This window comes from Lathamus discolor, chromosome 12, assembly GCF_037157495.1.
Source record: "Lathamus discolor isolate bLatDis1 chromosome 12, bLatDis1.hap1, whole genome shotgun sequence".
Taxonomy (NCBI): domain Eukaryota; kingdom Metazoa; phylum Chordata; class Aves; order Psittaciformes; family Psittacidae; genus Lathamus; species Lathamus discolor.
Window position 1 is genome coordinate 4,749,241 of NC_088895.1, and position 14,050 is coordinate 4,763,290.

The 14,050-nt window shown below is 37.1% G+C and overlaps 2 protein-coding genes and 1 long non-coding RNA gene across 9 annotated transcripts in view; 2 read left to right on the forward strand and 1 right to left on the reverse strand.

The window, feature by feature from the left end:
• The window catches only part of GNAZ (G protein subunit alpha z), a 73,527-nt gene extending 70,616 nt beyond the window's left edge, over window positions 1-2,911 (forward strand). For all 6 annotated transcript variants that reach the window (XM_065693105.1, XM_065693104.1, XM_065693106.1 and 3 more), the window contains one exon: window positions 837-2,911. In XM_065693105.1, coding sequence (XP_065549177.1) covers window positions 837-1,181 — 345 coding nt within the window. In that variant the 3' untranslated portion in view covers window positions 1,182-2,911. The remainder of the gene's footprint in view (window positions 1-836) is intronic.
• The window catches only part of RSPH14 (radial spoke head 14 homolog), an 86,073-nt gene extending 73,526 nt beyond the window's left edge, over window positions 1-12,547 (reverse strand). Inside the window, exons 1-3 of the mRNA XM_065693111.1 lie at window positions 12,349-12,547; window positions 10,476-10,578; window positions 10,176-10,294 (exon numbers count right to left, since the gene is read on the reverse strand). Coding sequence (XP_065549183.1) covers window positions 10,176-10,294; window positions 10,476-10,578; window positions 12,349-12,547 — 421 coding nt within the window. The remainder of the gene's footprint in view (window positions 1-10,175; window positions 10,295-10,475; window positions 10,579-12,348) is intronic.
• On the forward strand, window positions 4,011-6,485 carry LOC136021178 (uncharacterized). 2 transcript variants are annotated; one of them, XR_010615692.1, is made up of 3 exons: window positions 4,011-4,070; window positions 5,011-5,198; window positions 6,021-6,485. It is a non-coding gene; the product is annotated as an uncharacterized LOC136021178 (long non-coding RNA). The 2 variants fall into 2 exon arrangements; XR_010615691.1 differs by lacking the exon at window positions 6,021-6,485 and having other exon boundaries at window positions 5,011-5,214.
• Window positions 12,548-14,050: the final 1,503 nt, after the last annotated feature.

A 14,050-nucleotide genomic window follows, 5' to 3' on the forward strand; every position in this document is an offset into this window, starting at 1 on the left:
CTGCCTGCCAAGAGCACTGGGTACCATGGACAGCTCCAGCTGCACCCTGAGAGTGTTGCGGCAGCAGCACATCAGGACAATTCAAGACAGCCATTGATTTCTAACAGACCTTTCTGCTTTCAGTTTATAGCAGCATCGAATTGTTATTTCCAAATATGTAACTGTGTTTGTCATCCTAAATTGTTCATCAATGGAGTCTACCTACAGGGTAGCAGACACAAAGATGTTAAACATGTCTGACTAAACTGAACTTTCCCCCATAAATACACAAATTTATGTCTGCTCACCAGTGTGAGTAGAACATGGTTCTTGTATATTCTTTCAAGCTCACCATTACACAATGAGGAGAAGAAAGGCAAGGAAAAAATTCAGAGTATGTATGATGTGCTAAACTACACATCTAATGATGCAATGTTACCATTGTACCTTAGTGGCTCCTTCTTTTTAAAAAACTTTAAACAGAATGTTTCTGCAGTGTGAAATCCTTAGGAATTACTCATTCCTTTTATTAAAGAAGGTGTTTATAGGGATAACCTAAGTTTGAACACAACCATGTTTCCTCAAGTTACACCTATAGTTTCTAAGTCTTCAGTTTTAATCTTTCCTCCGTAGTTGCCAAGTATTTTAAAAGATAAAAGGATGTCTGTGAAGAAATGTAGTGTATCAAAATAAATGAATTAAGGTCCCTGTAATTCATGGTCAGGTGAGATGGACCATCACCAAATGAAACAAAAAATGTCTCTAAAAACAGGTTTTGCTCATTGACAGACATATTTTGTGTGCTTTCCTGTTATGCTGGAACACTGTTATTGACACCGTTGTTTCCTCTCCTACAGAGTCGAATGGCAGAAAGTTTGCGTCTCTTTGATTCCATCTGCAACAACAATTGGTTTATCAACACCTCCCTCATTCTTTTTTTGAATAAGAAAGATCTGCTGGCAGAAAAAATCCGACGCATACCTTTAACAGTCTGCTTTCCTGAATACAAAGGCCAAAACACTTATGAAGAGGCAGCAGTCTACATCCAACGCCAGTTTGAGGACTTAAATCGCAACAAGGAGACCAAGGAGATCTACTCACACTTTACCTGTGCCACTGATACCAGTAACATACAATTTGTCTTTGATGCAGTGACAGATGTCATCATTCAGAACAATCTCAAATATATTGGCCTCTGCTAAGAATCCTTGGGCTTAATCTGTTTTGCTGAAGTGATAAAAAAGGGGCTAACCACTGCCACTTCTCATTTAAATAAATGGGGCAATGCTTAGTAGCCCAAGGAGAGAAAAGGGGAAATCTGATGTACGTACACAGTTCCTCTTATGCCCCCTTAACCTGCTACATCATTTTTCACAAATACATGTTCTGGAGAGAGAAAGCCTGCTCTCCAAAAACCCCGCACAATTCCGCCCCACCTAGCGAAAAAAAAAAAAAACAAAACAACAAACTAAAACAAAGAAAGAGATCGAGGCCTAACTCTGTGGATAATTTTTCACCATAGTCACTGCACTTTTATTCCATTTGTTTCATTCTGTTTCCTACAGTGGGAGTGTTATCATGTTGTGTGTAAGAAATAATTCTTCATCCAGTTGTCCTAAAAGTTTACTGACACAAAGATAAAAAGCTGGTGAGTGACAGATGAACTTGCGTGCAGGGTATAGAGCAGAATGGTTGTTGTGAGAAAAAGCTGGTTCAAAGCAGAGGCTACAGAACAGGCGAGTTTTAACAAAATACTACTTAAATTCGTAGAGAATGGGCATGCACCCACAATAGTGGTACACACAAACAGTATATACCTATACATCATGTGTGCACATGACTCATAGCACATACTACGTACACATTTCTGCTTTGCTTTACTGTTTATCACCTTGCCTGTTAAAGGAATTGTTGGTGTGCAACTGTTGTGTGATTTCCAGCCTGACAAGCAGCTCGTTCTGAACTTGAAGGCTTCAAATATGCAGCAAAACTACATAAAATTAATCTATGAATAGGCCAAATTAAGGTCAGTGTTTCTTCTACTATTAAGGAGTTTTATACATCAAACTTCTTTTACATCTTTTTTTGCCAAATCTTGTGGTGTTTCACAAAAACCAAACTATATTTAAGTAGGTTAGTGTTCCTTTTTTAATACAGATATAAACAAAATAAATCACAAGGCAATTTTTAAAATTATTGTTGTAGTGTCTGGATTGCTGAATGTGAAAGTTGCCAACAGCCAATTCTGTTCCACTGCTCCAACTGCATTCTGGGAATTGTAATACTGTAACAGATTTCCCAAGCAGCAGGAGCTATGGAGATTGTGTAGTATATAGCCTCCAAAGTCTTTTATTTCTTTTTTTTTTTTTTTTTGGTTTTTAAAATTATTTTTAAAATGTGCTGTATTATTAGAAGGTTAAAGATGAGCGATATGAACAATAACTAAATGTCTTGGTATTTCAATTTAATAATTTAAATTATTTACAGTTTAGTGAAGTTAAGGAAACTGAAGAGATGCATTCCTCAGCTCCAGGTTTCATCTCATAAAGAAACACTACTGGATGGATTAACATTCCTTCAAAAGTTTGAATGCATAAGAAGCTCTGTGGGACTATACTGGAAAATCTCAAATGGATCATATAGACCTAAGTATTTGGTCAGTTGATTCTTTCCCCTGCCATAGAAAAGACTTCTTAAAGACTTCAGTGTAAAGTTGGTGTGTAAATATATGTTTGATAATTGTAAAGCACATACATACACAGAGACACAGACATACATGCACACTGGAAAATAACCTACTTTTGTTCCCCCTATGTATTATGATTAGGGCAAGAAATCTCAGCCAAGGGCTCTAAGAAATTTCAAACAAAATGGTTAAATAACATCAACATTTAAATTGTCCACTTAAAAAAAATAAATAATTCAAATGATACTGAATGTGTCTCTAGTGTGGTTATTAATGAGTGCTATGACAGTTACTTAACTGGATAATACTTGTGAAGTTTTGTGTATTTGCTCCAGATCATCTTCCCCAGTTTATTCATCAGCATTCAGACACTTCAATACTTCAGTCTTTAGCAATTACAACTGAGCAACTCAGTAAGAGTAAAGGGGAGTGTGTTCCCATTTATTATCTTCATAAAATCTGAATGAGTGTTATTATTATCAATACAAAAATCTGTCTGGCTCATGCCTGCGAAAAATTAGGCTCTGAGAAAAATCTCAGTATTTTTTAAAATCATCAGGTGATCTATCAGCATAATTCTTACTGATGTTTTTTCATTGTTTTGGTGAAAAATCCATCCATTCAGAGTATAACAAGGTTCTAGAGAATCCTTTTGCTGAAATCTTTAAAATTTTGGATGTACATCAAGAAGTGGGGCAACTCATGTACAAACAGCATAAACTCGTAAAAATCACTTCTTAGAGGATGCTCGATAAATAACATCCCTGAAGTTTAAGCAGAGTTTGACTTAGAACCCTTCACCCCATTAATCATTTCTGAGACCAGCTGAAAATATTTGATAGTGCTTGGATAGTTTCATTGCTTTGTTCGCTTCTCAGCATTTCTAGAAAATCCATTAAAAAGTCCTAATCTTTCTTACCTTACACATAAGAATCCTTCTTTTGACCTGTTTGAGGACATCTGAATTCAAGCTAGGATTTTTCTAAGTGACCTTCAGACTTAACCTAATGATGAGCTGGGTGGGACTGCCAAGAGAACTGCAGTACTCTTGAAAGCAGTGGTTTACGCAGTAATAATTTTCAACCTTGCTATTTCAACCAAAATATTCTCTGAGGCTCATGTAATGAGTTAAGACTTTCAAAACTCTTCGGTGTAGACATAATTAATAGCAGGGGAGAAATCTGTCTAATTTTGAACAAGATATTTTATCCCTGTACTGAAGACAGGGGCCCTTTAAGCATTCCCTGTCAACTGTTACACCTGAATAGAGTCAGGAGAGCCAATGAGGCTGCACCTTGAAGGGATAAAAGATTTGTTGTGCCTAGTAGGGAGTATTTAGGTTTTGCTTCTAAGGAGAAGATATTGTTGCCTATTTGTGATATTTGCAGTTGTGCTGCTTGACTTGGTGAGTTTATTAAAAGCTATTCATGGTAATTGCCAGTACTGTCCATATAGCTAATACAGGATCCTCTAAACTTTTGTTTACCATTAAAATGCTCTCTCTTACTTGAGAATTTGCACGGTATTTCTATCTAAATTGCTTTCTATAGTGTAATATCCTATTATGAGCCAGTTGAATTGTAAAAAAGGTATACAATGAGTCAGGGCGTCCTTTCCCAATGAGTGGATTATTAAATGTATTGCCTCCTTCACCTCTGCCTTTTGTGGTACTGTGACCATTTCAGACTAGTGAGAGAAGTGACAAGAAAACACTGCTGTTCATTGCAGCATAGTTTCAAGGTGAGAAAGCTTGATAGGAAAATTAAAACCAAAAGTGTAGTCAATCATGAGGAGGGTAAAAACCATTTTATAGGAAAAAATAATTCTTTATTCAACTAAGAAGGTCATTAAGTATTACAAGGAACCTGCAGTAGAAGCAGAGAAACTAGGGTATTTTAACAAAGGGCCAAAGAAAAGGAGTCACACTGCTCATTGAATGAAGCTATCTTGGGTAGAAGAAAAGAATTTGAAGCTATGTCATGTGTTCCTACTTGGCTTGAGGATAGCACTGTTATGGGGAGTAATAAAGCCATAAATAATTAAATAAATCACATAATCATATTCTCTGACTAGCAATTCCTTCCTATAAACTCTCTAACCAACTAATTCCTGTGATATTTTTGATCTTGGTATTCTGAGGAGCTCATACTTTCTTTTCTATCTGAAGGAATTCAAGATGTTAAAAGTAAAATAACCCTGTTTTCTGATTGTGTAAGAAAACTGAGGCACAGGAAGGTTAAAACTAAAAAAGGCTAGGCCAAAGACAGGTGCTGAAATGAAATCACTTGACTCTTAGTCATATGTCTGGATAAATCATGCAATTAAATTTGCATCTATTTTCTCAGTTCTCAGGTTTATCGGTGATGCAATGCACTGCTACCCGAAAGAGCTGCATTAATACAGCTGGGATTTCACTTCACCTGGGCAACAATGACATTCACAGAAGAGATGTTCCATCTGCTGCAGTAAGAATGCCATCTGTCCTTTCATCATTCGCACTCCATACAGCAAAACAAATTTCAAAGGGAATAAAGTATCCTTAAACAGTCCTTATACACAGATCTGATTGGTTATGATTTTCCAAGGGTGGACTAGTGGACACACTTTGGGTCAGTAAAGTATGAGGAATATCTCTTGGACTCTTCCCAAACAGAGGTTCCGTCAAGCTTAAAAATCCATTGCCCCATCCAGTCTACCTCCATCTTTGTCTAAAAGGATTAAGTACCCATAAAAGACAGGCTAGATAATGGGTAAGAATTATTAAACTTTTCCAGTATTAAGCATATCCTAGTGAAATATTCTTTTCCTAGAACTATTTTTGCTGCTGCTACTGCCATTTATCATTGCATAGCACCCTTTCGCTTATATTAAGTACTGTGTGTCAAGTTTTGCTATTAGTTTTTCTAATGTTCTGAAGTTTTCCCCCACTGCTGGTTCTTCTCTCTCTTCTATCCTCATATATATCCATTTTATTTTTACTGTTCTTCTGTTGTTAATTCTTGCCAGTAAGTTTTTGTTCCTTCTGGAAATACTACTCCTTGGTGTTCTCCCAGTCTTTGTGGATTTTCCCAACCAAAAGTTTTTAATGATCCCACTGTTCCTGAAAGATACTGGTATACATCCTTAAATTATGGTCTGCAAATGGATTTGATTAAAATAACCACATTTTCCTAAATTACTCCTGTTTGGAGAAATACCAGGTGGCCTGGTATAGAGCTAACTGGAGTCACTGACCACATCCCAGCTAACAAAAGTTTCATGCCAAATACATGTACATCTTACGTTCCTTTTTGTCTAGTGTGGAACATACTGTGTTCTTGACCCTGTAAATTACCTCAGCTCTAGAAAACATCAGAAATTTAGCTGGGGAATAGTGCATTATTGCTGACTTCATCAAGCTGATACAAGGTACACCCTATCTTATCATCTGGATGTGAGGTAAAGAAGTAAATGCAGAGAGGAAGACAGTTTCTTGGCTAGCTGAGGAAGTCTGAATTACCAGGCAGAGACTATTTCTGTATCTGTAACATGTCAAATGAAATATGTCAGGCCTTGTGACTCTTACTACCTATTGAAAAATATTTGCTGTTCTCCCTAGTAATTCCCCAAATTGTCTCACAGCAAAGAAAACAGTTTTACCATGTTCCTATTTTTCTTGTAAGCATCATTCTGTATGCGAGTCCATTCTGTGGTAACTCAATTCTGCTCAAGGCGTTATCTTCTAACTCTTAAATGCAGGCATGTATGTTTTTATATATAGGTTATATTTTTATCTAAATAAAAATACATTGCTCATAAAAACTCTATTTTCCTACAGTAATTACCCTGAGATGCTTTTGCAGACAACGTGCTACCTCAGCTTCTACACCACTGATCTTACAGACTGCATATACATGACAGGCTGAGGATTGCAGGTTTTCACACACACACACACACCCCCCCCAAACTGTCAAAAAGGACATTGTATAACTATCTGGTCTGAAGAAAGCTATGCAAGGCTGTTTTAAACTAGTCAAGGACTTCTATCCTGGACAAGTCTTGGAGGATTTTAATAGCACAAGCATCGACAGAGGAAATGGCCAAATTTGGCATGATTTCATAGCTGAAGAAATTAAATTTTGGAAGAGAATTCCACCTAGAAAGGTATGACTCAAGCAAGCTATTAAGAGACTGCTAGACACATCATGCTCTCTGGGAGATTTGAATATAGGATCAGATAAATTCTGCTTGCTTCACAGATGTAAACAGTTCCTCTACATTCAGTTTTTATTTCTTATAAATAGAAGAGAGGGAGGGAAAAATAGGGAAGAAGTTGGCCTACATGCATATAGCACATGATCATGGCAAAATGCTGAGAATTAATGAAGGGGCAAAAAGTTACTCAAAACAGACATAAATAGCAGGTTTCAAATAAAGTAATTCTCCTTAAGTTTAAAAGGAAACTGCAATTAAGGCACTGATGCACAGAATTTACCAAATAACTAATTTTACAATTATTTAAATGCTCTCTTTTCATACTACTAATTACACTTTTTTGCTTTTTGGAGGCAAAATCCAGAACCATTCCCTGAAACAATTCTTGGTGTTAGTTTGATTTGAAAAATCTGATTCTTATCTGCCGTCAGTACCTGAAGTGGGAGACGTAAAAGGAAGAAACTGGTATCAGTCTTAGCTCAAGAGAAGCCTTGTTGAAAAGCAACCACCACTCAGAGAACTGTAGTTTTTCTTGTAAGTGTAGGTAACTTTCGCTAAGCTGGGACTGTTACAAGATTTGGAAGCTGCTTTTTGTTTGGCAGAGGCTCCTGCTCACTTCAGAGCTGTTGTGAATCCTTTGCCTTCAAAGGCAAGGTTTTGAGGAGAGAAACTGCTGCAGCTGGCTCTCAGCTTCAGCTTGGCAGTTGTTGGATAATCCTTCCACTGCAGGAGGCAACTTGTTTTCTCCTTGTATAGTATAATCTCACACTTCCTGATTATCACCATACTGGTTTTACAGTTGTGACAGTTCCCATCAGTGGCTCCTGACCCAAGAGGCTATATTCAGATGCCTGAAGGGACAAAGATGGAGCAATGAGTGTAGACCTGCGTGGCAGTATGGTGTACCATTACATATCCTCTGGTTTGGGCAATGTATTTGGATTTATGTAGAATTCTTAATATGCAATACTTTATGTTTTGTCACACTAACAGCTAGCATTGCTTACTGTTACAGTAATTCTCTAAGTAGAAAAAATGGTTCTAATAAAATGCTTTCTATATAACCCTCGATTTAGTTCCTACTTTTTAGAAAGTGTCTAACTGCAAACATTGGGGAAAAAAAATGCTCTCACGTCCTCTCAGAGCCACATGGATAGTTTCCATAAAGATTGTTTCCTTCAACCCCTCAACCCAAACTTTTATTAATCCTGCAGTGAATATTTTCTGATTATGTAGCTAAATTTCCAACCTACTTAGTAAATGTTATGAGTTTTATGAGATAGAACCTAAAAGCAGGCAGGTGTTTACATGTAATATTAGTTGTAATTTACATTAAATTCATATATAAAATGGTACAGTAGCCACCAAGCTCTAAGGCAGTTTCCATGTTAATAGTCATCTGCAAAAATTTGGCAACATTTATTTACTTCTATTATGTTTTCTTCTCCCATAAGTTTCTGTTGTGATCCACATGTTCACAGGATGGTATCTATCTGCCTACACAGGTAAGGGACAGAACTGTTTAAGGCAGTCAGGTCAAAATATATGTAAGCCAAGTCCTGGCCTCATTTGATTTGAAAATCTGTAAAATCGCTATAGAACTTAACTGGTTTTCTATAGTGATGGTCACAAAGTTGTTAAGTCCACTGTATTTACATACTTCATAATGATTGAGTTATTTAGAACTTTAGAAAGGGTTGTATGCTTGTAAGAATACATCTTTTTATTTTTTTTAATTCATGTATATTCACTCAGCAAGGCTTTAAGTATTCATTGAATTCTTTTTTTAAGCTCAAGGAATTTATCGGACAAGATAATTCCCCATGAATTTACATAGTATAGCTTTTCAATTGATAATTTCTATCTATTGAAATTTTAAATTTTAAAATTATAATTTTCATAAACTGGAAAAGTTTAAGACTAATGCTCAAATTAGAAAACTATTGAAATTATAGTAATAAAATCTGGAAATAAAAGTAACAAACCAGCATAAATTCCCTTAGTGCATAATGTTTGGAAAACTATAAATACACATAATAAAGAAAATATGAAAACAGTACAACAACCTATTCTTCTGACAAGTCAAAGACAAATTCTCAGCTTGGATTCCTCTATTATTCTGAAGCATTTAAAAGCTAGATGCCTAATTCTGATGTAATTAACTCTTCTGGTTATCTCACCAGAGATAGATGGACATCACCAGAGCAGAACTCATCCTAAGCACCTACATGTCAGACTTTTTGTGCCTTTAGATACTGATTTTTCCCCCGCTAAGCGGGGAGTGTAGGATGGCTAGCTCAATTCAACATCTAAAGTTAGCTGTAATTGATCACATTTTTAATTTCATACCTTAACAAGATAATTTAAAAATTTTATATTATTATAATAAAGACAAACAATATTAGAATAAAATAATCGGATAAAGCAAGCTTCTTAATTGTTCCTTGCATCACCTACAAGTGTGTGTTGTTTTTTTTTTTTTCTTTTGGGAAGGGTTAGATTGTTTTTTTAGTTCACTACTTGAAAGCAATGTCAAAGTGTACATTTAAGAAAAGGTGCCTATGAGCCTAAGGTCAAAGACACATAAATACATAATCTGTGGAATACACAGTGCAATGGACTGTGCATTTACTTGCTCATTTGCATCCTCCTATACCAGTGGTTGCAAGCATCAGGTTAGGCATTCCAGAAAATTCGTACTTTCTAACACCAGAAAAACCTCCTACAAACCCTGTGTACTGTGAAATTAGTGTGCCATGATGAACAGCTGATCATCATTTTGAAGAAGAAAAAGTGAATTTTTGATGCCAGGTTCTGAAATATGAATTCGAGCCTGCAGTCCTCACAACCTGTATCTTGAGCAGGTAGCCTTAGCTTGCATAAGACCTAAGAAAATTAACAGATCTAGCAGGATCACTCCCCCAAGTACATACACAGGACTATTCACAGATGTATTGTGTTAACATGGAGCATTTAATTTATTATCTATATAAAGCATTTTCTGTATTTTGGCTAAGCAGTCTCACTATTTTTACACAATTTTTAAATATAACTCTAGAAAATATAGTTATCTCCACCAATAAAAAAGATGGCAGTCATACTTTTTAAAGTTTTCTGACAGAGCCCAAAGAAAAATTTTCATAGCGAACTAACTAAAGAAAATTTAGACAAGCAAAGACAGAAAAGATACTGTTTTAAAATGTTTTTCAAATAAAAGTGAATAAAATTAATCTGGAAGATACTGCATAGGGAATCAGGTAAATTTACGTATTTGCTTTGCCTATTTGAATACTTAAATGCAGAAAAAAATCCCTACCTTCAGTTAATTTTGACATATATTCAAAAACTAGATGCGTGTTCTTCCGACAGATATCTACTGGATCATCCAAGAGCTCAGCGAGGGCAGAAATCACTCCATTTTGTATCAGCCCATGCCTGCAAACAACATTGGCGAAAAGATTTAACTAAGTATAATAAAACTCATATATATTTGTGAAATGCTAAATCTTATTTACATTGCACCTATCTTGTAAAAACTTAGAAATTCTGTTCTTATTTCACACTGTGAAAATTATCATTTCCCTTACCGTTCAATAAACTCTGGAATTAGACCTACCTGCCAACATTATGCATTGTCATTATATGGAGGATTTCTGTTGTTTTTTGTCGGATAGTACTGTCCTGATGTACCAGCAAACTCTTCAGGTTATTCAAAACTCCTATGAAGACACAGTAGTTCATTTTAACATTTCTTATCTTCAGCATTAATTTTAAATAGCAATAATAATTTTTATATCACAGTTTGAAGTGCAAATAATCAGATTTTTTTCATCTTGTTCTGACAATGAAACTCTTGTTGTTTTATCTCAAGTTGGGAGCAAACTCTGGAGTGTCAAGGCCTACTGCCAACAATGCTATGCTACAAACAAGCTGCTGACTTCTGTATCAAGTTAAATTCTAATCTTACAAATATTTATGAAGCAATATAACTCTAAAAATAAGTGGAGATATTAATGAAATACGAATATGCTTTTCAAAGAGCATGTGTTTGCAGGATTGATGCCTACATTTCTTTAAAGGTTTCTTTAGGTGTACCATGTGCTATGTATAAACACACAGCATTGCTTTTCACATGTGGAAAGAAACTGGGTGAACCATTAATGATCATGTGAATACATACATAGCACTGACCAAAGGAAAACAACCCAAACAACAATCTCACATTGCTTCAGCAGCTACTGTTGATCAATAAATAACAATACATTTTGAACATGATTATTGGTATCTTTTATGAGGAAAAAAATATTAAGTAAATGGGGACAAAAGCAGTGGCAAACTGGAAGGCTTCTGCAGTGTTACATACTAACAACAGACTGCTAAAAATTACAAAGATAAGCTGTGGGTTTTTTTTTTTTTGGGGGGGGGGGTCGTTTTGTTTTGGTTTTTTTTCTTCCCCAAAATCCACACTTGGGATTCTTCCAAATGCTCAGATAAAACCCTCTGAAAATAGTGGTGGCCAGATATAATCCTGATGAGTATAATAGATTTGGTCATATTCTTTTGTATATTAAATTCTCATGAAGTTCCAGGGTTGTTTTTTGCTGTAGACTCATTCTACAGTCACTAAGAGAGTTCTGAGAAGGAGTTCTGCATAAAAAGGTCCGGTATTTTCTGTCTCTGGTAAAGTTGTATCTGGATGTGCCATGCTATCCACTGCTGAAGTAATGAATAACAAAACAGGATTTAATGGATTTTGCAAATGAACTTGTAAAGTTTATTTAAGTATTATTTTATTAATTATTAATTTAAAGGTTTATCAAAGGGGTTTTTGCCTCTTATTATTATGGGATCTGAGATATGAGTATTTTGAGCACCTCAAGTATGAAAAATCCAGTGAAGTACCACTCTTCTGAGTCATATGTGGTAAAAAATGTCGAATGAAGGGGAAAAAAAAAAAAGGGTGATTTTGCTTTTTTTTCTTTCTCTAGGATAAATAAAAGCTTTTTATTTTCCGCTTTCTAAATAAAATGTATTTAGTAGTTTTTGTAAGATCACTGGGTTTTTTTTTTCTGAAAGGTTTATGGAAAAATGGAAAACAGGATTGGAGAAGATTCCAGGCAAATGAAATGTGGTGTTTCTAACTTTGGACTGATTAATCTTTTTTTATAGATATATATCATTAGCCTGAGTTCAGACTTAAATAAAATTCAGTGTAAACAGAAGAAAAAAAAAGATTCTGCATTACTTTCGTATTTAGGGTGTGATAAAACCTATAGTGGGACATTGATAAATCCTAAAGTGAGGATATTCTTTAAATAATTGTTATGCATATGGCATTATAATATTTTTTACCTTTTTAAAAGAGATTAAAATAGGAAAAACTTCATGGCCATTTTGTGTCATCAAAGATAGTGCAAGGAGAAAAGCAGTGCACAAAAGTGCTTTCCCCTTTTCCCCTCTGTCAAAGCTTATGCTAACGGATCACTTACCTAATTCTAGTGCCTGGTAGACATTTTGTGGGTCATGGACCAGATCACAGAGTGCCATCAGTGCCCGCTGCTGAGTCAGCAGCTCAGGAGACTGCAACTCCTCATTCAGTTTAGGAAGGGCCCTCCTTCCAAATGCAATAGCAGCTTTTGTAGGATCTATACTAGGGGGGAGGTTGGCCGATATACGAGCATGTGCCATCCTGAATTTTCCTGGGAAGGATTCTCCCTCTTCCTAAAAATACTCCAAAATGGTATGTGGTGACTGGACAGATAACGTACCAAAAGGAGTACTACTGACTTTTAACAGCACCCTATATCCCAGAAGAGCTACTTTAGCATATGTTCATTGTTAGGAAGCTATGAAAAAGGCGGAAATGGTTTAAATGGTTTATGGTCATCAGCATTAATGTCTGTTCATCAGCTGAATTGTCTTCTCTGGTTTAATTCTGTATGGAACGCTGTAAAAAAAGAGGGGAGGGGGAAGAGAGAGAGAAAGCAAGCTTAATATTGCAAGGTGAGAGAGGGCATGTTTTTCAAAGCATCAAAGTGAAGTATTTCAATGTCCTGAACCGGACAAGGGGCTCGAAAAATAAAGCAAAAGCAAGCAAAAGGTCAGGGGTTGTTTGTTTTTGTTTTTGTTTTTGTTTTTGTTTTTTTAAAGCCCATTCTTTTAAACCCGCCCTCAGAATTCGTTAACTTTTGACAGAATCGGTAACGGCCGCCCTCCCCCTTCTCTCAGTAAGGAAAACGGCGCAGCGGACAGAAACATACAACCGCCAGCGCTGCGAACTGCTCTGCCAAAACAACAAAGAGACACCCAACTGCAAAGTTCAAACAACTGCTGAACAACTGCACTTCTCTCTTCAAAACAAAAGAAATACACTAAATAGTCAAAGGCGCCCTGTCCCACCAGCATGTCACCGCCTCAGCCCCTTCAGCTTCCAGCTCCGCAGCTCCCGCCTGCTGCCCTTCGGCGGCCGCGTGCTCTAGTTACCACAGCAACAAGCACTAGCTACCACGCACCGCGCTCCGTGAATAAGAATAACGCAGCCAAGCGTACTGAGTCCGGCCCTACGTCAACAGCGTAAATACCGCGTTTGACGGTAGCTGCTGTGAGAGAGCAGCGTCAGCGGCGTAGTTGGTGAATTGGAAGTCGGGGCCGCTGCTGGCGCGGGACGGGGCGCGCTGTGCGTGGTGGGGCTGGAGCGCGGGACGAGGCTGGGGCGCGGCCCCTTATGGGGGAGAGCGGCTGAGGAAAAGGGGGCACGCCGCGGGGGCATTGCAGTGTGGAGGCCGTTTTACGGCCCCGCTCTGCTTTTAGCAGGGGAGGCTCTCTTCTCACCTGCCGTTTTAAAAGTAATCTCAGTTGTACACAGCTGAAAAAAAGTCAGATTGAACAAAATGGTGGTCGAGTTAATGCAGAGGTGTAGCAGGTGAAAGTGCCTTAAGGTGCAGAGGTTGAAGGGAGCTCAGTGGCTTTCGACTAGGTTTTCTTTCTGAGTTTTCTCCTGTCGCCGTAATAGCTAGAATGTGTAGCGGGGGGTTCCATTACCATGAGGTAGTTTCATGTAACTGTCTTCAAGACTTGGCCATGTTTTCCAGTATGGTTCTGGTAAAAACTATAGTCTGAGGCTGGTACACAGGGAGAACATACTGTAACGTTGCCATTACATGGTAAGGGTGCTCAGGATTGTCAGATGTG